Consider the following 20,766-nt stretch of genomic DNA (forward strand, 5'->3'; position numbering starts at 1 on the left):
AAGTGTGCCTTGAATTCTAAATAAATTGATGACAGTGTATTTGTATTTATTAAGAATCCCCATTAGTTCCTGCCAAGGCAGCAGCTACTCTTCCTGGGGTCCCACATGACATATAAAACAAAAGATAAAACAGTGAACTATGTTTGTACTGAATGAGCTAAAGATAAAACAGTACATCATATAACATCTCTACACCCCAACATATCCACAACACAAAATGTTCAATACCACCATACAGCAATATCACAATGTGTGGGTATGCATGTGTCTGTACCATTATGTGTGTCTTTTCACAGTCACCGTTGTTCCATAAGTAAGCATTTCACTGTACCTGTTGTATTCGGCGCACGTGACAAATAAACTTTGATTTGATTTGAGGTGTATTTGTACCTGCTTTTTAAATCTGATTATACTGCTTGCATCAGTTACCTGATGTGGAATAGAGTTCCATGTAGTCATGGCTCTATGTAGTACTGTGCGCCTCCCATAGCCTGTTCTGGACTTGGGGACTGTGAAGAGACCTCTGGTGGCATGTCTTGTGGGGTATGCATGGGTGTCCGAGCTGTGTGCTCATGTTTCTTGGCCCAAGCAAGTCTCTTCTTATTGGTGTCCTTTAGTGGTGGATTCTTTGCAGCAATTCGACCATGAAGGCCTGATTCATGCAGTCTCGTCTGAACAGTTGATGTTGAGATGTGTCTGTTACTTGAACTCTGTGAAGCATTTATTTGGGCTGCAATCTGAGGTGCAGTTAACTCTAATGAACTTATCCTCTGCAGCAGAGGTAACTCTGGATTTTCCTTTCCTGTGGCGGCCCTCATGAGAGCTAGTTTCATCATAGCGCTTGATGGTTTTTGCAACTGCACTTGAAGAAATGTTCAAAGTTCTTGAAATGTTGCGCATTGACTGACCTTCATGTCTTAAAGTAATGATGGACTGTCGTTTTTCTTTGCTTATTTGAGCTGTTCTTGCCATAATATGGACTTTGTCTTTTACCAAATAGGTATATCTTCTGTATACCACCCCTACCTTGTCACAACACAACTGATTGGCTCAAACGCAGTAATTACACAAATTCATTGAAATGCATTCCAGTTGACTACCTCATGAAGCTGGTTGAGATAATGCCAAGAGTGTGTAAAGCTGTCATCAAGGCAGAGGGTGGCTACTTTGAAGAATCTCAAATATAATATATATTTTGATTTGTTTAACAGTTTTTTGGTTACTACATGATTCCATATGTGTTATTTAATAGTGTTGATGTCTTCACTATTATTCTACAATGTAGAAAATAGTAAATATAAAGAAAAATCCTTGAATGAGTAGGTGTTTCCAAACGTTTGACTGATACTGTATATATACAGTATATTTAATATATGCATTACATAGCCTACTACATTACAAACTTGTGGTTTGTCTATTACTAGGAGTACGAAGGAACCATGAACGATTTAAATGTGTTTTGTTATCTGACAAAAACACACAAGGAAGGTGAGCAGTTATTTAAGCAATAAGGCCCGAGGGGGTGTGGTATATGGATGTTCTTATGCACGATGCAACGTGGAGTTTCTGGATACAGCCCTTAGCTGTGGTATATTGGCCATATACCACAAACACCCGAGGTGCCTTATTGCTATTATAAACTGGTTACCAATGTCATTAGAGCATTAAAAATAAATGTTTTGTTATAATCGTTGTATACGGTCTGATATACCACGGCTTTCAGCCAAACAGCATTCAGGGCTCGAACCACCCAGTTTATAATAAAAATTGAAGCTATTAGTGTGCACATTTTATATCTAGACCAATATCAGCCACAATCTTACAGGCAGTGCTGTGAGCAACCTTGCTTTGGGGTCCGGAATGAAATAAGCGGAAGAGCCGACAGCGGTCTGTCAGGGAAGAAACATTTGCAGAATTTGACACTAAGAAGCCTAATGATCTAAAACAAGTTTTATATTTCGAACTAAACGTATTTTCCAGTCCGCTGCAATGATTCTGCTTGAAATCAACAACCGGATTATAGAAGAGACGCTGACGTTGAAATTTGACGGCGCATCCAATGGGTGAGAAATCATTGTTCCAGACTAGCTTGCTAGCTTCCGAATAGCTAACAGTAGCCGTATCTTAATGTCTGGCCAGTATTATTTGGTCGACAATGAATGATGGATGGAAAATGTGCGGCTGGTGGAATTGACAGAACAGGGACTATAGATTTGACACGTACAGTAATATTCTGATTTAACTGAATAAAGTGGCACGCGCCTCTGCAAGAGACATCGCTTACCCGGAACACTGGGGTGTGTCTGTCACTGGTTAGCTTTGGCTAACTAGACTAGCTGGGCAGGGAAAGCCTATCTGATAACTGTCTAGCCCCAATAAGGGGGTAACGCTAAGCGAACTCTAGCTTACGTGTGTTTGTCGGCATCCCCTCATTTATTGTCCCAATGAACTGACAATTTTTCAATTATGATGGTGGCTTTCACATAAAATATGTCCAGCCGTGTTTGTTAGCTAGCCAACTATACCTATCACTGGCTGCTATGCTAATCACCGCAATACAGGGGAACCTGCTTTTCCAGTTCATGGTATAGTAGCTAGCTAACTAGTTTGCTTTGAATTGAGAAAGAGAACGTATCGTTATGGGTTAACCTTGTATTAGCTAGAGTTGTTCAATTTCAGGAAATGAATAGAGAATAATCAGACTAGATAGCTGCTAGCACTATATTAGCCATCGCATTGTTGGCCTCTTCCGCATTCCAGCATCCCCAAGTTGGGTCTTGTCCGTGCAACTCTCTGGGGAGAGGAACTGCAGTTATAGACAACTTCTAAACCCCAAGGAGTGGTTTCTTGAAATACAATTGCAAGTTGCACGAAAACCAAAATGGTTTTACACGAATATGCCAACATGGTAACTGCTGCTGCAGAATAGTATTATACTGGCAGCAAATTAAGCGTTGTCTATAGTTAAGCCTACTCAACAAAACATGTCTGAATTTGTTATATTATCATGCATTCAGTTTCATACATATTTGACATATAATCCTCTCTATTTGTAGGACAAAACCAGAGGCAGTGGAGGTGACATTTGCAGGTGAGTTAAGGACTAGTGGTTAATTTTTCCACGCAGTACCATGCAGGTTTAACAATATTATGCTATTTTCAGGAGTGAGTTGTCCAGGTGGGTGCTTGTTTGTAACTGATGGCTTTTCTCTGAACTGTAGATTTCGATGGTGTCCTCTACCACATCTCCAACCCCGATGGGGACAAGACCAAGCTGATGGTCAGCATCTCCCTCAAGTTCTACAAGGAGCTGCAGGAGCACGGAGCTGATGAGGTGACACACACACACCAGCATCTGAACCTCCCTTGCCCTTCATTCAATCTACAGATATGTCCCGTGTAGCTCAGTTGGTAGAGCATGGCGCTTGCAACGCCAGGGTTGTGGGTTCGATTCCCACGGGGGACCAGTATATGTGACCGACCGGCTCAATTTGGTCTTATGTAGCAAAATTTGAAATTGTGTTTTTTACATTGGATCAAGGTAGAGACTCGGCGCTAGAAAATTGTATATCACACACTAGTGTTGAGGAACATTGGGAAAGTAATTCCGCTTTGAAAGTTGATAAACATGTAACCTCACTTTTGAGAAAATGGCCCTTGAATTTTTTGGTACCTACTGGAGAGCTCTTTTTTGTCTACACCCATTCAGCATCATTCACACCCTTTTAAGCTTTAGCCCCACCCATCTATTTAATGATTCACATGTGAGGCTATGTACTAAATAACCAAAGATTTAACTTTTGGACTCCCCCTGCATATTTGCAATCAAATGCCCAAAGTTTTTCCTTAGCTATCATACTCTAATTCCACTGATTTCACAACTCAGTTCTCCAGAAAGAGGAGAGCAACACTTATGCAGTTCTACTACCTGATAGCTTTTCTTTTCTTTTTTTATCAGCATTAAAAAGGATTACCTACACATACTGACAAGCTCATATTATAGACAGAAGCGAACTACATGGCAGACCTCTCCGAACTACATGGCAGACCTCGCAGCATGTCCAGCCCACTCCTTTTCTCAGCCAATCATTGCTAGCAGGAAGGATGCTGTATCTTTCCATGACTAAATCAACTAGGCTCGTAATTTAACAACTTTATTTGTTTTTACATATGACATACAAGTTTGTTATTTTTCTTGCAAAAAAATACATTTTGATTTATAAAAAATAAATTAAAAAAGGTTTACGTTCAAATGGCGGTCCTGTGAAGTAGTGATGTGCGACATACAGCTAGTTTCCTGAAACGAGTCACATATATAATTTTTTAAGGATGAAAATGTATGCATTCACTACTGTAAGTTGCTCTGTATAAGAGCGTCTGCTAAATTACAAAAATGTAATGCTTGAAAACTGTCACACCCTGGCCTTATCTTTGTTTTCTTTATTATTTTAGTTAGGTCAGGGTGTGACATGGGGGATGTATGTGTTTTGTATTGTCTAGGGTTTTTTGTTGTGTTTGTGGGGAAGTGTTCAGTCTAGGTGTTTGTATGTCTATGGTTGCCTAGATTGGTTCTCAATTAGAGACAGCTGTCTATAGTTGTCTCTGATTGGGAGCCATATTTAGGCAGCCATAGTCATTAGGTCGTTTGTGGGTGATTGTCTTTACGTTAGTTGCTTGTGTCTGCACTTTCGTTTTGTAGCTTCACGGTCGTTTGTTGTTTTTGTATAGTTTGTTACTGTTCGTTGCGTTCATTGTTTTATAGGTTCACATGTTCAGGACTGTAGCGTCGTTGGTTTCGTTTTGTTTATTGTTTTTGTTCGTGTCAAAGAAGTATTCAAATAAATATGGATACATACCACGCTGCATATTGGTCTGATCCTTGCTCCTCCTCAGACGAGGAGGATTATGACGATCGTGACAAAAACGAACCCATGGCACTCATCATAGCTTCAATTGTAGTTTAAAATGTGTGTCAGAGTAGATGTTTCATTTTATGTGAAAAAGGAGAATTGTCTGTAAAGCAGGATGTCAGGGCTTTGTACATCCTCACCATGTATGGAAGAAAGCAGCAGCAGCAGCAGTGGTTTCTTATAGAAACAGGAAGTGGTTTCTGACTCACCCTATATGGAGGAAGTGCTGACTGAGACAGCTAAATGTAGCCTAATGAACACCATGACTGCTTTTCCTGTAGTCTTCCAGTCATTGTTTTCTTACTCTCTGCGAGCACTACTGGATCAAAGGACTGGATAGGTTTTAACAGTATTGCTTTTACCTGTCGAGCACTTTAAGATCATGTGGAAAGGAACACCTATATCACTTGCTGCACAGTGGTGTGTTTTTAAAGGACCAGATCATGTCCCAGTCCTGTCACCTGACCATAGAAAATGTCTGCCTTCATTGCCTTGTTTCCTACTTCCAGCTCCGTTCTTCATTGTAGTGGTTTAGAAAGCTAGTTTAACTACTGCAAAAACAAAGTGGCCTTGTGAGAACATGCTCAGCTAATCAAGCCTTGTCCTTTTCAGTCACTCAATGTAAATTTGGTACACCTTGTCACCTTTCTTCACTAACCCACAACAAAACACATTTTTGTGTAGAAATGTTCCACTTTACATGTTACATAATAGATTTACACAATACATAAATACTGTGTCACAATGGTGCACTCTTGCAGTTTTACTGTAAAGGAAACTGAGTTGCAGTACAGCTTCTTATAATAGAAGTTATGTAATCTCCTCTGTTTTGACATGTGTATGCTGGATTTGCATATTATTGCCTTTTTTGTTCAGAACATGGGCTACATTCCAGTGATTCCACGTTGACAGGTAACCGTTGTTTTAGGGGAAGGCTTATGATCTCCCCTTACCATTATCTACACTGAGACATCCACCCCTACCAGTCCACTCTAGCTCTCTGATGTTGCATAGCTGGTGTCGGACTCTGTCGGTGCCTTCGTCTGATCTGTTACTGTCCCTAATAACACACCAAACCCCTCCCTCCTTTCAGCTGCTGAAGCGGGTCTATGGGAACTTCCTGGTTTCACCCGAAGCGTGTAAGTATTATGTAACTACGGTCCACTCTCCCTATGTAAGTTACCACTGTCACCATGTTAATGACTCCAACTGCTCAGAGAATATTTGACAGCGCGTCATATAGCCAATCCCTTATGGAGGTCCAACACCCACACTTATATTACTACCACTGACTTCGCTGATAGTACATTTTTCCTAAATGAAGTAGCTAACTATGACTGAGATGCAGTATGTGGTCGTCCTACCACCTAACTATGACTGAGATGCAGTATGTGGTTGTCCATCACTATAAATGACTCAAATGTAAAAAATAAACTGCTTCTTGTTTTCCTGCTTTAGTTTTGTCCACAGCCTGAAGTTTAGACACATTTAATTAAAATAACACCATGCACCCACATCCTCCTCCATGATTGAAACTATATGTAACCGATGTGAAATGGCTAGCTAGTTAGCGGTGGTGCGCGCTAATAGCGTTTCAATCGGTGACGTCACTCGCTTTGAGACCTTGAAGTAGTGGTTCCCCTTGCTCTGCAAGGGCCGCGGCTTTTGTGGAGTGATGGGTAACGATGCTTCGTGGGTGACTGTTGTTGATGTGTGCAGAGGGTCCCTGGTTCGTGCCCGGGTCGGGGCGAGGGGACGGACTAAAGTTATACTGTTACATATAGATAGTGTTTACTGGGTGATACGCTGTCTTTGGTTGGCACCAGGGCTAAAGCTTTGCATTTAGGCCAACACGTTGTTAATTTTTTTTGCTTAATAGTTTACTTTGTTGGAAAGTCAATGCAGAGTTTGGGTTTTATTAGTATTTATTGTAATTTACTATAGGCTGGTTTTGACCCCCATTCCCTTCAGAGATTGACACACGATCGACACCATGTCGTAGTTAGTAAACCTCTTACTAAGAAGTTTTCTAGCGATTTAATAATTATATCGAACAATAGCTGATCTTGTCTGTGATTGGCTGTCTCCTAGGCTACAACGTGTCCCTGATCTTTGACCTGGATGCGGTCCCGGCCAACAAGGAAGAAGTGATCCACCAGGCGGGCATGCTGAAGAGGAACTGCTTCGCCTCGGTGTTTGAGAAGTACTTCAAGTTCCAGGAGGAGGGCAAGGAGGGAGAGACGAGGGCCGTGGTCCACTACAGAGACGACGAGTCCATGTAGGTGGCCGCTGCACTGCCTGGATGAAAATTTATAGAAGTAACATAGACAAAAGCAAGGATGCTATTTGTTGTTGACCACTAAAAGTCTGAGGCTTTGGGTGGGGGGGGTTCTACTAAAACATATGGAATTGTTTTAAGGTGGTAATGACATGGATCATTTAGCTATTTGATTTGGAATTTTAGGACCCCTGTAGGTATCAAAACAATTACTTGTTGAAATATAGAATTTTGCCTTTACTGCTATAGCCCATAAAAACACATTGATTAACACATTCATAAATGGCAAAACAGTCTAAAATAAATCATAAGGAATAAAGTTTTAAAAACACCTACTCATTCAAGGGTTTTTCTCTATTTTTACTATATTCTACATTGTAGAATAATAGTGAAGACATCAAAACAATGAAAAAGCACCTATGGAATCGTGTAGTAACCAAAAAAGTGTTAAACAAATGTTATATTTGAGATTCTTCAAATAGCCACCCTTTCCCTTGATGACAGCTCTGCACACTTGGCATTCTGTGAACCAGCTTCATGAGGTAGTCACCTGGAATGCATTTCAATTAACAGGTGTGCCTTGACATGTTTCTGTGTTTGTCCTCAGGTATCTGGAGGCCAAGAAGGACAGAGTGACGGTGGTGTTCAGCACTGTGTTCAAAGACGACGATGATGTCATCCTTGGGAAAGTGTTCATGCAGGTCAAACAATATTTCTCTCTCAAGTAGTAATGCACCGATATTACATTTTTGGCCGATACCGATATCCAATATTTTCCTTGCCAAAAAAACCCGATACAGATATTTAACATTTTAGTGGCCTTTTTAAGCATTCTAGTACAGTTAACTATTTAACACACACATGGATGCAGTGGTCTAAGGCAATGTATCTCAGTGCAGGAGGCGTCGCTACAGTCCCTGGTTCGAATCCAGGCTGTATCACATCCGGCCGTGATAGGGAGTCCCATAGAGCGGTGTACAATTGGCCCAGCGTCGTTCGATTTTGGCCGTCATTGTAAATAACAATTAGTTCTTAACTGACTTGCCTAGTTAAATAAAGGTTACCACACTGACAAAAAAGTTATTTTGTTGGCATGTACTTATGTCACCATTACCAGTGAAACAATCAAAACTAATTTCTTTCACTTACTTGCTGTGCTGTTTCGTTGTTCAGTCGTTTCAGTCTCAACCAGGATTTCTTCATACATGTCAAGCAGTGAAGTTTCAGCTCTGTCTGTCCGTGGCCTCTCTTCCTCGGTGCGCACTGTATCTCTTTCCATCTTGTCCAGCTGTGTATGTAACATTTCACGTTAACCCTGTCTCTTGTCTGCATCGAGGTAGCGGTCCTTGTACATAGCATCGAGCATTGTGGCGACACAGTAAAGAGAATGTCACCGACTCGCTCGTTCACAGCCTGTGTGGGCAGTTTTGTTAAGCAGGCGTTTCAATGCCATGACAGAGGGCATCACGGCTGTAGTTGATCAGCTTATTTCTCCAGTCAGTAGTTTTGAATGGAGCTAGCTAGTGTGTTCATGTTTCAAACATGTTCTCAAATGCCATTGAAATGGCAGCAGCAGTATGACAACCAGCACATTCATGAGCATGAAATACGGCTTTGCTCATTACGAAATCCTCGTCGACCCAGTCTGCTGTCAGACTCAGCATGCTCATGGGGCTGATATCGCTGGTCCAAATGTGTGTCGTGAAGCTAATAGCAGTAACGCTATTACTGTGTAACTCCGGTAGGGCAACATCTGAAAAATAGCACACTTAGTAGTGTGTATCGGTGCTCGACCAGTCGGCGAAAGCCAACATCACCCACGACAGAGAACGGTTGTCAAGGACAACGGATTTTATAATCTTGGCGTTAATGGATTTGGCCTTTTGAGTTGTCTCGCTGAAATGTTGTTACTCTTTCAAATGACTGCTCGATCCACACAGCAGACATTGTGGGCTAAGTTTGGAATGCTGTGTTGCGCAACATTTTACGTCGCGTCATTACATCATGTACCTACGTTATAGGTATGCACGTCAGCTTTGACATCGGTATTGCACATCGGTATTAAACTAGAAATATCGGGTCGATGTTGGCATTTTTAGATAATATCGGCGGATTCCGATATGTTCACTGATATATCGTGCATCCCTACTCAAGTTTTCATTACCCTTAACAGGAACCGCCTCTCACATGATTAAAATGAGCTTGGCAGCACTATGTACGGTACAAGATGCTGTAATTACAATACAGGTATGTAGGTCTCCATGTGGTTGTGAAAAGGAGAAAGGGTGCCTAAGTATCTTTGCACTGTTGCCTAAAGGTAGTTCACTACAGTAATGAAGAAACCCCATCACCTCCATGTCTGTGCAAATGATTTATGAAATATCTCATTTGCTCTCTACACTATTAGGTATTTGTCATGGACAACCTTAGTGTGTGTCGCTCTCTGTATGTGTCTCACTGTCTGTCTGTGTTGCTCTCTGTCTGTGTGTAGGAGTTTAAGGAGGGTCGGCGAGCCAGTCACACTGCCCCCCAGGTTCTGTTCAGCCACCGGGAGCCGCCCCTGGAGCTGAAGGACACTGACGCCGCTGTTGGCGACAACATCGGCTACATCACCTTCGGTCTGTACCAACCATTCCCAGCTTCTCCAGAAATCCTGGTTGGAGGATTCTGGATTTTCTGCTTATTCCATTCTGATTCCTGGAAACTTCTAAATGGGATTTTGGGCCTTCCTGGGAATTACATGCGTGCACTGTACAATATAGTGCTTAGAGCTGAATTGTGTAACTGTTAAAAAATGTTTTACTTAAACTAGACATGCAATTAATTAGTCCGTTTTCCAACGCTAGTGACATGATAGAAAGTAGTCCGTGGATGATCATAAACAAACATTAGCTTGAATATCATGTCAGTCATCGGCCTAATTCCAATGCTCCGTGTTAATGTGTGTTATTTCTCCTGTCCTTTCAGTCCTGTTCCCACGTCACACCAATGCCAACGCCAGAGACAACACCATCAACCTCATCCACACCTTCAGGGACTACCTGCACTACCACATAAAGTGCTCCAAGGTGACTTGCCTAACTAGTATACTAACTAGGACCCTATTAGTCCCAACTTCTGCACTGCCCTAACTAGGACACTACTATACTTGCACTACCCAATATAGTGTTCCAAGATGAGCACTAACTATTGCCCTTACTCTACCATGTAAAGGAACAGTTTTCTGGACATAGATTAAGCAAGGGTTGAGGGAACTTTACCTGCCCTAACTAGGGCCCTGCTTTACCTGCCCTACTTTAACCGGCACTAGCATGGTAAAACCCTGCAGTCTGTGATCATAAAGGTATCTGATGGGCTTTCCATCGTAAAAAGTTACGGGCATGTAAATATGTGCTTTTCAGATTCCTGCTTGGTATGAGTTGAGGTCAATTGGGTCAGTTAGTGTGCGTGTCAGTGAGCTGTTGGTTCAGTAGGTGTGTATTAAGGTATGTCTCTGTCCCCCCCCCCACTTCCAGGCCTACATCCACACACGTATGAGGGCTAAGACTTCTGACTTCCTCAAGGTGTTGAACAGGGCTCGACCCGACGCTGAGAAGAAGGAGATGAAGACCATGTCGTAAGTTACTGCTGCTGCTCACTCCAGCGTTGGAATACTGATCTAGGATCAGTTTAGCCTTTTAGCTCACTATGGATAGTATTACATGTTTATGTGTGAGGGGATCCTAGATCAGCACACCTACTCTCAGATGCTTTTAGAATATGGTTCCATACCTGGACTGTGCTTGATTGAGCTTGCCTGGAACTAATGGAATAGTCCCAAAAGTGCAAGCCCCGCCCACCTGGCACTCCAGCCAATGCTCGAACAAAACGCTCAAAGTATTTGAAAAAATCAACATACTATTTGGATCCAGGTCTGGCTTATTCCACTGTCAGCCATTGGGTTCACTGGGATGTGGGTGACCTAACGTTGACTCTAGCTAGCAGCGCTGCCAGTAGGACACTTCTGTCCTTAAAAACAAGTCGTATGGGAAATTCACCCTGCTGGAGCTGTGTGCCTGTGAGTGCAGCCTGTTCTCAAAGAGATCAGTTCATCTGTTATCATTTATTGAAGCACAATGGCTACTTTCACCATGTCCCCAGATCTTATTGTCCCTGATAATGCTTTATTTTATTTTGTGTGAAATGTTTTCACGTCCCTCGCCCACCTCGACATTCCTTTCTTAATTAAATACCAACACCGAACACACACGCATCGGCGCCTGTGTGGTGAACAGCAGTCAGATGGGGAGAGAGCGCCAGGGTGGAAGTGTGTACTCTCTCTACATCTCTGGTACCAAGTTGCAGCCTTCGCCCAAACCACAGCTGATAAATGAATGGATTGAAGAGTCCTTAGAAGCTGATAAAAGAATAGATTCTACAGATTCCTTAGAACCCTCCTGTAATGTTCTTGTGTCTGTAGGCTACTGTGTTTGTGAGGGCGGTCTTGTTTCAACAGTTGTGTGTTTGTTAGTTCATTGTGTGTGTACTACTAGAACTGCTTTGACACAAGCAGCGCTGTTTGAAGTGGGCTCAGGTGGAATTTTTACAAGCTGCCCACACTCAGTTTGGTCCCTATTTCTGTTGGATCTGTGGATCTGACCAGCACTCCCCCTCTCTGTCTGAAACAGAAGAGCCCTGGTCTAAATATGAATATTTAACTGTGACTGGGGAATTGTATGGCAGTGTTCCTCAGGGAGCTCTGGGTGGAAGGAAGCAGGGGTGAACTCTTGTTTCACTATCTGGGATTTAGTCAGCCGTAGTTGAAATAGTTGGCTCAACATTTAGTTGGAAGGTGTGGTATCTGTATTTTTTTTTTTACTCCTGCACGAAGGCCATATGTGCTGACCTTTTGTGTGTTGACCAAGAGTCGTCTGTTCTTTCGACCAATCTATTGGTCAACATTTTTAAACGTGTATTTTTCCATATAGACGCATCGAATGTCTTTTAATCAAATCAACTATATATACTGAGCTTGTCTGATGCTTTAAGCGAACTGTTTGGTTAAATAATTAAGACAAATGACTAGAGGGAGTCCGACCGCATTTGATTTGATTTGATTGTGCCGGGTTTAGACTTGCTGTGTTAAAAAGAAAATGCATTGAGCGACTGTGATGAACATCCTTTGTCTCTCTCTCTCTCCTCTCTACTGCAGCGACCACCACACATCAACAGTGTGTATATTGTTTATTCACTCAAACCTTGCTCTCTTTACGTGACACATGTATGCTTCGCATGCACGTGACCAATAGGGCCTGACCTATAGCATATCATAATCACATCAATAAATTGGTTCTAACATACTCTGAACACCATAACACACGTGACAGAAAAATGGTCGCAGAGGACATGACAAACTCGAAACGGGAATGTTTACTGGTTGCGCAGGAGGTAAAAGGGAAGTCGGATGTCTGGAATAAATTTGACTAGTTGTAGTAAATACTGGAGATCAAGAAAACATTTATGGAGCGCTGGGATGGTAGTTCTCCAGGAACAGGGTTGGAGAGAACCTATAGGATGGTAGTTCTCCAGGAACAGGGTTGGAGTGAACCTATAGGATGGTAGTTCTCCAGGAACAGGGTTGGAGAGAGGACCTATAGGATGGTAGTTCTCCAGGAACAGGGTTGGAGAGAGGACCTATAGGATGGTAGTTCTCCAGGAACAGGGTTGGAGAGAGGACCTATAGGATGGTAGTTCTCCAGGAACAGGGTTGGAGAGAGGACCTATAGGATGCTAGTTCTCCAGGAACAGGGTTGGAGTGAACCTATAGGATGCTAGTTCTCCAGGAACAGGGTTGGAGTGAACCTATAGGATGGTAGTTCTCCAGGAACAGGGTTGGAGTGAACCTATAGGATGGTAGTTCTCCAGGAACAGGGTTGGAGTGAACCTATAGGATGGTAGTTCTCCAGGAACAGGGTTGGAGTGAACCTATAGGATGGTAGTTCTCCAGAAACAGGGTTGGAGTGAACCTATAGGATGGTAGTTCTCCAGGAACAGGGTTGGAGTGAACCTATAGGATGGTTGTTCTCCAGGAACAGGGTTGGAGAGAGGACCTATAGGATGGTTGTTCTCCAGGAACAGGGTTGGAGAGAGGACCTATAGGATGGTAGTTCTCCAGGAACAGGGTTGGAGAGAGGACCTATAGGATGGTAGTTCTCCAGGAACAGGGTTGGAGTGAACCTATAGGATGGTTGTTCTCCAGGAACAGGGTTGGAGTGAACCTATAGGATGGTAGTTCTCCAGGAACAGGGTTGGAGAGGGGACCTATAGGATGGTAGTTCTCCAGGAACAGGGTTGGAGTGAACCTATAGGATGGTTGTTCTCCAGGAACAGGGTTGGAGTGAACCTATAGGATGGTAGTTCTCCAGGAACAGGGTTGGAGTGAACCTATAGGATGGTAGTTCTCCAGGAACAGGGTTGGAGAGAGGACCTATAGGATGGTAGTTCTCCAGGAACAGGGTTGGAGAGAGGACCTATAGGATGGTAGTTCTCCAGGAACAGGGTTGGAAAGAGGACCTATAGGATGGTAGTTCTCCAGGAACAGGGTTGGAGAGAGGACCTATAGGATGGTAGTTCTCCAGGAACAGGGTTGGAGAGAGGACCTATAGGATGGTAGTTCTCCAGGAACAGGGTTGGAGAGAGGACCTATAGGATGGTAGTTCTCCAGGAACAGGGTTGGAAAGAGGACCTATAGGATGGTAGTTCTCCAGGAACAGGGTTGGAGTGAACCTATAGGATGGTAGTTCTCCAGGAACAGGGTTGGAGAGAGGACCTATAGGATGGTAGTTCTCCAGGAACAGGGTTGGAGAGAGGACCTATAGGATGGTAGTTCTCCAGGAACAGGGTTGGAGTGAACCTATAGGATGGTAGTTCTCCAGGAACAGGGTTGGAGAGAGGACCTATAGGATGGTAGTTCTCCAGGAACAGGGTTGGAGTGAACCTATAGGATGGTAGTTCTCCAGGAACAGGGTTGGAGAGAGGACCTATAGGATGGTAGTTCTCCAGGAACAGGGTTGGAGAGAGGACCTATAGGATGGTAGTTCTCCAGGAACAGGGTTGGAGAGAGGACCTATAGGATGGTAGTTCTCCAGGAACCGGGTTGGAGAGAACTTATAGGATGGTAGTTCTCCAGGAACAGGGTTGGAGAGAGGACCTATAGGATGGTAGTTCTCCAGGAACCGGGTTGGAGAGAACTTATAGGATGGTAGTTCTCCAGGAACAGGGTTGGAGAGAGGACCTATAGGATGGTAGTTCTCCAGGAACCGGGTTGGAGAGAACTTATAGGATGGTAGTTCTCCAGGAACAGGGTTGGAGAGAGGACCTATAGGATGGTAGTTCTCCAGGAACAGGGTTGGAGAGAACTTATAGGATGGTAGTTCTCCAGGAACAGGGTTGGAGAGAGGACCTATAGGATGGTAGTTCTCCAGGAACAGGGTTGGAGAGAGGACCTATAGGATGGTAGTTCTCCAGGAACAGGGTTGGAGAGAGGACCTATAGGATGGTAGTTCTCCAGGAACAGGGTTGGAGAGAGGACTTATAGGATGGTAGTTCTCCAGGAACAGGGTTGGAAAGAGGACCTATAGGATGGTAGTTCTCCAGGAACCGGGTTGGAAAGAGGACCTATAGGATGGTAGTTCTCCAGGAACAGGGTTGGAGAGAACTTATGGGATGGTAGTTCTCCAGGAACAGGGTTGGAAAGAGGACCTATAGGATGGTAGTTCTCCAGGAACAGGGTTGGAGAGAACTTATAGGATGGTAGTTCTCCAGGAACAGGGTTGGAGAGAGGACCTATAGGATGGTAGTTCTCCAGGAACAGGGTTGGAGAGAACTTATAGGATGGTAGTTCTCCAGGAACAGGGTTGGAGAGAGGACCTATAGGATGGTAGTTCTCCAGGAACAGGGTTGGAAAGAGGACCTATAGGATGGTAGTTCTCCAGGAACCGGGTTGGAAAGAGGACCTATAGGATGGTAGTTCTCCAGGAACAGGGTTGGAGAGAGGACCTATAGGATGGTAGTTCTCCAGGAACCGGGTTGGAAAGAGGACCTATAGGATGGTAGTTCTCCAGGAACAGGGTTGGAGAGAACTTATGGGATGGTAGTTCTCCAGGAACCGGGTTGGAAAGAGGACCTATAGGATGGTAGTTCTCCAGGAACAGGGTTGGAGAGAGGACCTATAGGATGCTAGTTCTCCAGGAACAGGGTGTAGTCTCACCCATTCATTTCTAATGACTGGTCATTTTTGACTGGGAAACACCATAGGTGTACAAAAGTTAAATTAAACACCCAAAATGCTATGAAAATCATCAACAAGTATTTTGTGTGTTCAGATGCCCTGTGTGGACAAAGTCATGGAACCTTATGAGAATCAGGTTAAATTAACAACATTTTTCAGAGAGAATTTGTAAATCGGTCCAATTCGAGCAGGAGGGTTAAGAAAGAAAGAAATTCAACAAATTAACTTTTAACAAGATACACATATTAATTGAAAATCATTCCAGGTGACTACCTCATGAAGCTGGTTGAGAGAATGCCAAGCGTGTGCAAAGCTGTCATCAAGGCAAATGGTGGCTACTTTGAAGAATCTGAAATAAAAAATATTTTGATATTTTAACACTTTTTTTTTTTGGTTACTACATGATTCCATATGTGTTATTTCATAGTTTTGATGTCTTCACTATTATTCTACAATGTAGAAAATAGTACAATTTATTAAAAAAACTGGAATGAGTAGGTGTCCCAACTTTTGACTGGTACTGTATATATGTTTTTTTCTTTATTTTACCCCCCTTTTCTCACCAACGGGCTCGGGAGAGGCGTAGGTCGAGTCATGCGTCCTCCGAAACATCACCCGCCAAACCGCGCTTCTTAACACCTGCCTGCTTTACCCGGAAGCCAGCTGCACCAATGTGTTGGAGGAAACACTGTTTAACTGACAGTCAGCCTGCAGTTGCCCGGGCCGCCACAAGGAGTCGCTATAGAGCGCAATGAGCCAAGTAAAGCTCCCCCGGCCAAACCCTCCCCTAACCCAGCCAGCACTGGGCCAATTGTGTGCCGCCCTTTGGGACTCCGAGTCACGGCCGGTTGTAACACAGCCTGGGATCGAACCTGGGTCTGTAGTGACGCTTCAAAAAATGCGATGCAGTGCCTTAGACCACTGCGCCACTCGGAAGGCCCCATGTATTTCATTTTCAATGAATTTGTAAAATAAGCATGTTTTTACTTTGACATTATGGGGTAATGTGTGTAGATGGATGAGGGGGGGGGGGGTATATTTTGAATTCAGGCTGTAACACAACAAATGTGGAATAAGTTGAGGGGTATAAATACTTTCTGAAGGCACTGTATCCTTCAGCTGTCAACTATATCTTTCAACTGCAACATTTCAACAAGTTTGTCACCTAGTCAGCGCCAGCGAGGAGCCTACCTTGGACCTCGTGGCGAGAGGGTTTTCCTTTAAAACATTGACGGAATAACACCTAGAAGCAGTAATGCCAAGCCCTCTGTAGAATAGGCTTTAGAGCGAGCTGCCAATAAAGTGTCTGTGTGGCAAGACTTTTTCATTGATTTCTGGCTAACTGTTTTTTATGTCTGTTTTCAGGGGCAAGACGTTCTCCCGCTGAGGCTGGTCCACACGTGCACTCTGACCCCTGGACATGCCCAATCGTGCCACACTGAGACTCGACTCCACATTGGACAGGATCACAGGCCCCTAAAGCCCCGCCCAGCCGGCGTGTCCATCCTGTGTCTTTTTTAAATAAAGTTGTCTCTTTGAATAAAGTTGTCTCTTAGTAGAAATTGAGGCTTAAAAAAATAAAAAGGGCATTCCTTGCTTTGCATAGTTAAAAGATAATTATTAGTCCTATATAAATATATATATAAAAAAATATGATGTTTTGATACGATATCTTTTACTCCATTTGGTACTGTTACCTTGCTCCCTCCCTCCCTCCCTGGTGGTGTCCATAACATCAGAACCCCTCTTTCTCCCCACCTCCTCTCTATGCTTCCATGTTGTCTGTACCATTGTCATTGGAAAAATAAACCAGTCTTGTAAAAATCATTATTTTCTGTGTTGTGGTTTCACAGACCTTAATCTCACATTAACATTACTTTATTTGTCCAATTGTACAAGCTCCAACGGAAATGTGCCTTGCACCTTATCCCAACTCCTCTAAAAGACAAAAAGGTACACATACAGGTTGGAGAAGGGGGCTGCCATACTACGGCGCAATTGTGGGGGTTAAGTGCCTTGTTCAAGGGCGCAACGGCAGGCGATGGCATCTAGGATGTGATACCTGCAACCCTCCCGTTGCCAGCTAACTTCCTGCATGATTTTCCCCTTAAGACCCGGGATTCGACCTGGCAACCCTCCGGTTGCTGGCTTCTCTAACTAGGCTACCTGCCATGTCCTAGTCACAATTCTTTACAACTTCAGTCCTTGTTTGACAAATTCATCTCACGTCATCAAACAAAGTTGTTTTGTTTCTTTTTTGCCGTTTCATCTAGATACCGTTCCTTAGAACTCAAGACCTCGTTTCCTTAGATCATTGTCAGCCATGAGATTATTTTCCATCGGTAGCTGCGTCTCCTTTGACAACACATTATCTTGAGATAACAAAAACATGTAATTTTACCTTTTGCTAGGGAACATGACAATGGAGATTTGAGAGTTCAGTCAAGGGTAAAGTACCACTCGTTACAAGTTGGCACCACTGAGTGATTGGGGGATGATGGACACATTGTCAACATCCTTTCTCAGGAATCTTATGTATAGCTGTCAAACTGGTGTGGAGTAATACCGAGGAGAGTATGTGGAGAGGCCTGCCTACTTTATTTTATCATAGGTACAGTACAGCAGAAACGGTAGATCTGCTTGTGCTCTTGCCAACTCTGACATGCCACACGTCTTACAGAGAACCTAATCTTACACTTAAGCAATTGTAGTTGTCAATCATGGGAGACGACATGTTTACTGTTGCATTGTCTTTGATTTCACTTTAGCTTCACTGAAAACAGCTCTGTTTATCCAGTGGTGTGTGGTGGAGTATGATCAGGACGTTTACCCTGGTATCGTGCAAGACGTTCACGCAGAGAGTGGTGCTTTTGTGAAAGCCCTGAGTCGCGTTGGCCACAACCATGTCATGGCTTTAGAAGCTTCTGATGGGCTAATTGACATAATTTGAGTCAATTGGAGGTGTACCTGTGGATGTATTTCAAGGTCTAGCTTCAAACTCTGTGCCTCTTTGCTTGACATCATGGGAAAATCAAAGGAAATCAGCCAAGACCTCAGAAAAACATTGTAGACCTCCACCAGCCTGGTTCATCATTGGGAGCAATTTCCAAACGCCTGAAGGTACCACGTTCATCTGTACAAACAATAGTACGCAAGTATAAACACCATGGGACCACACAGCCGTCATACCGCTCAGGAGGAGTCGTGTTCTGTCTCCTAAGAGATGAACGTACTTTGGTGTGAAACGTGCAAATCAATCCCAGAACAACAGCAAAGGACCTTGTGAAGATGCTGGAGGAAACCGGTACAAAAGTATCTATATCCACAGTAAAACGAGTCCTATATCAACATAACCTGAAAGGGCGCTCAGCAAGGAAGAAGCCACTGCTCCAAAACCGCCATAAAAAAGCCAGACTACGGTTTGCAACTGCACATGGGGACAAAGATTGTACTTTTTGGAGAAATGTCCTCTGGTCTGATGAAACAAAAATGGAACTGTTTGGCATAATGACCATCGTTATGTTTGGAGGAAAAAGGGGGAGGTTTGCAAGCCGAAGAACACCATTCCAACCATGAAGCACGGGGGTGGCAGCATCATGTTGTGGGAGTGCTTTGCTGCAGGAGGGACTGGTGCACTTCACAAAATAGATGGCATCATGAGGTAGGAAAATTATGTGGATATATTGAAGCAACATCTCAAGACATCAGTCAGGAAGTTAAAGCTTGGTCACAAATGGGTCTTCCAAATGGACAGTGACCCCAAGCATACTTCCAAAGTTGTGGCAAAATGGCTTAAGGACAAAGTCAAGGTATTGGAGTGGCCATCACAAAGCCTTGACCTCAATCCCATAGAAAATGTGTAGGCAGAACTGAAAAAGTGTGTGCGTGCAAGGAGGCCTACAAACCTGACTGGGTTACACCAGCTCTGTCAGGAGGAATGGGCCAAAATTCACCCAACTTACTGTGGGAAGCTTGTGGAAGGCTACACGAAATGCTTGACCCAAGTTAAACAATTTAAAGGCAATGCTACCAAATACTAATTGAGTATATGTAAACTTCTGACCCATTGGGAATGTGATGAAAGAAATAAAAGCTGGAATAAATCATTCTCTCTATTAATTCACATTCTTAAAATAAAGTGGTGATCCTAACTGACCTAAGACAGGGATTTTTTACTAGGATTAAATGTCAGGAATTGTGAAAAACTGAGTTTAAATGTATTTGGCTATAACAATTTCAACTGTTTTCATGTTTTTTTTTTACATAGATATAATTTCCACCACACCTTGTCATTTCCATCACAACCCATATTTTTGAGGTAAATGAGTATATTATGTATAATTTACATACATTTATTTGTTTTAGATATGGAAATCACATGGTTATCATAATCTCACAAAAAGGTTGGGTGGAAACATCTTATTTTTCATGATAAATAAATGTTTTCAGTTGTCACCAGGCAAGTTTAAACATTCAGGTGTCATGTTGAGTTATTAATATTAGGAAAACCTTAAATCACTTAAATTAGTTAATGTACAAATGTATAAGAAATCCGTTATAAATCAATTGTATGTAATTTCATTTTCAACTAAAATGGATGTTTAATGACGTGATGGAAATGACATTTGTCTATGGCTGTCTGGGAAAAATGACTAGAATATATAAATTCCTGAATAGTATGATCGCAGCCATTATCAGATATAGTTTCTAGACAAATCAAAGACAAGTACAATACTGGTAAAATGGTGTTTGAATAAGTTTTAATTTCTGAAAGTTTGCACGGTCAAAGTGCCTGAAGTTGCAGAATCACCCTTAGATCCAATCCTCAGAACTCCAGTCCTCACTTCCTCAGATCAGTGTCAATGTTTCTGTGGGTGAACAGTAAACACACAGCCACTATTTTCAGTCCAGCAGTTTTAGGCCCACCACTAGAACACTACGCTTACTACCCAGGGAATATTGCACAACTCATTGGTAATAAAAACAATAGTCAATGTCTTGAATAAAGAGAACTGGAAGGCATTGATGATACAGAGTCAAGAACAATGTGTTGAACGTATTTATTTTGTAGAGAAACATCTCTGAGATGATAACATCATTAGTTACGATGAATAGAAAACATGACAGCTAGGTCCTGCCCGCCGGCCAAAATGTTACAGTGCCTTCGGAAAGTATTCAGACCCCTTGACTTTTTCCCCCAAAAAATTCACGTTAGAGCATTATTCCAAAATGGATTAAATCTACACACAATACCACATAATGCAAAAGCCCCCCCAAAAAATTTTACATTTTTGAAAATGTGTATAAAA

At 42.9% G+C, this 20,766-nt stretch overlaps 1 protein-coding gene and 1 non-coding gene across 2 annotated transcripts; both read left to right on the forward strand.

The window, feature by feature from the left end:
- Positions 1 to 1,618: 1,618 nt before the first annotated feature.
- On the forward strand, positions 1,619 to 17,284 carry arpc2 (actin related protein 2/3 complex, subunit 2). Its single transcript, XM_071330150.1, has 10 exons — positions 1,619 to 2,063; positions 3,057 to 3,091; positions 3,222 to 3,334; positions 6,004 to 6,049; positions 7,002 to 7,188; positions 7,796 to 7,889; positions 9,680 to 9,806; positions 10,156 to 10,256; positions 10,704 to 10,804; positions 16,823 to 17,284. The coding sequence occupies exons 1-10, from the start codon at positions 1,990 to 1,992 to the stop codon at positions 16,842 to 16,844; spliced, it is 900 nt and encodes a 299-aa protein (XP_071186251.1). The 5' UTR covers positions 1,619 to 1,989; the 3' UTR covers positions 16,845 to 17,284.
- Positions 3,393 to 3,466, forward strand: trnaa-ugc (transfer RNA alanine (anticodon UGC)). The gene has a single exon. It is a non-coding gene; the product is annotated as a tRNA-Ala (tRNA).
- Positions 17,285 to 20,766: the final 3,482 nt, after the last annotated feature.

Source organism: Salvelinus alpinus, chromosome 10 (assembly GCF_045679555.1).
Source record: "Salvelinus alpinus chromosome 10, SLU_Salpinus.1, whole genome shotgun sequence".
NCBI lineage: Eukaryota > Metazoa > Chordata > Actinopteri > Salmoniformes > Salmonidae > Salvelinus > Salvelinus alpinus.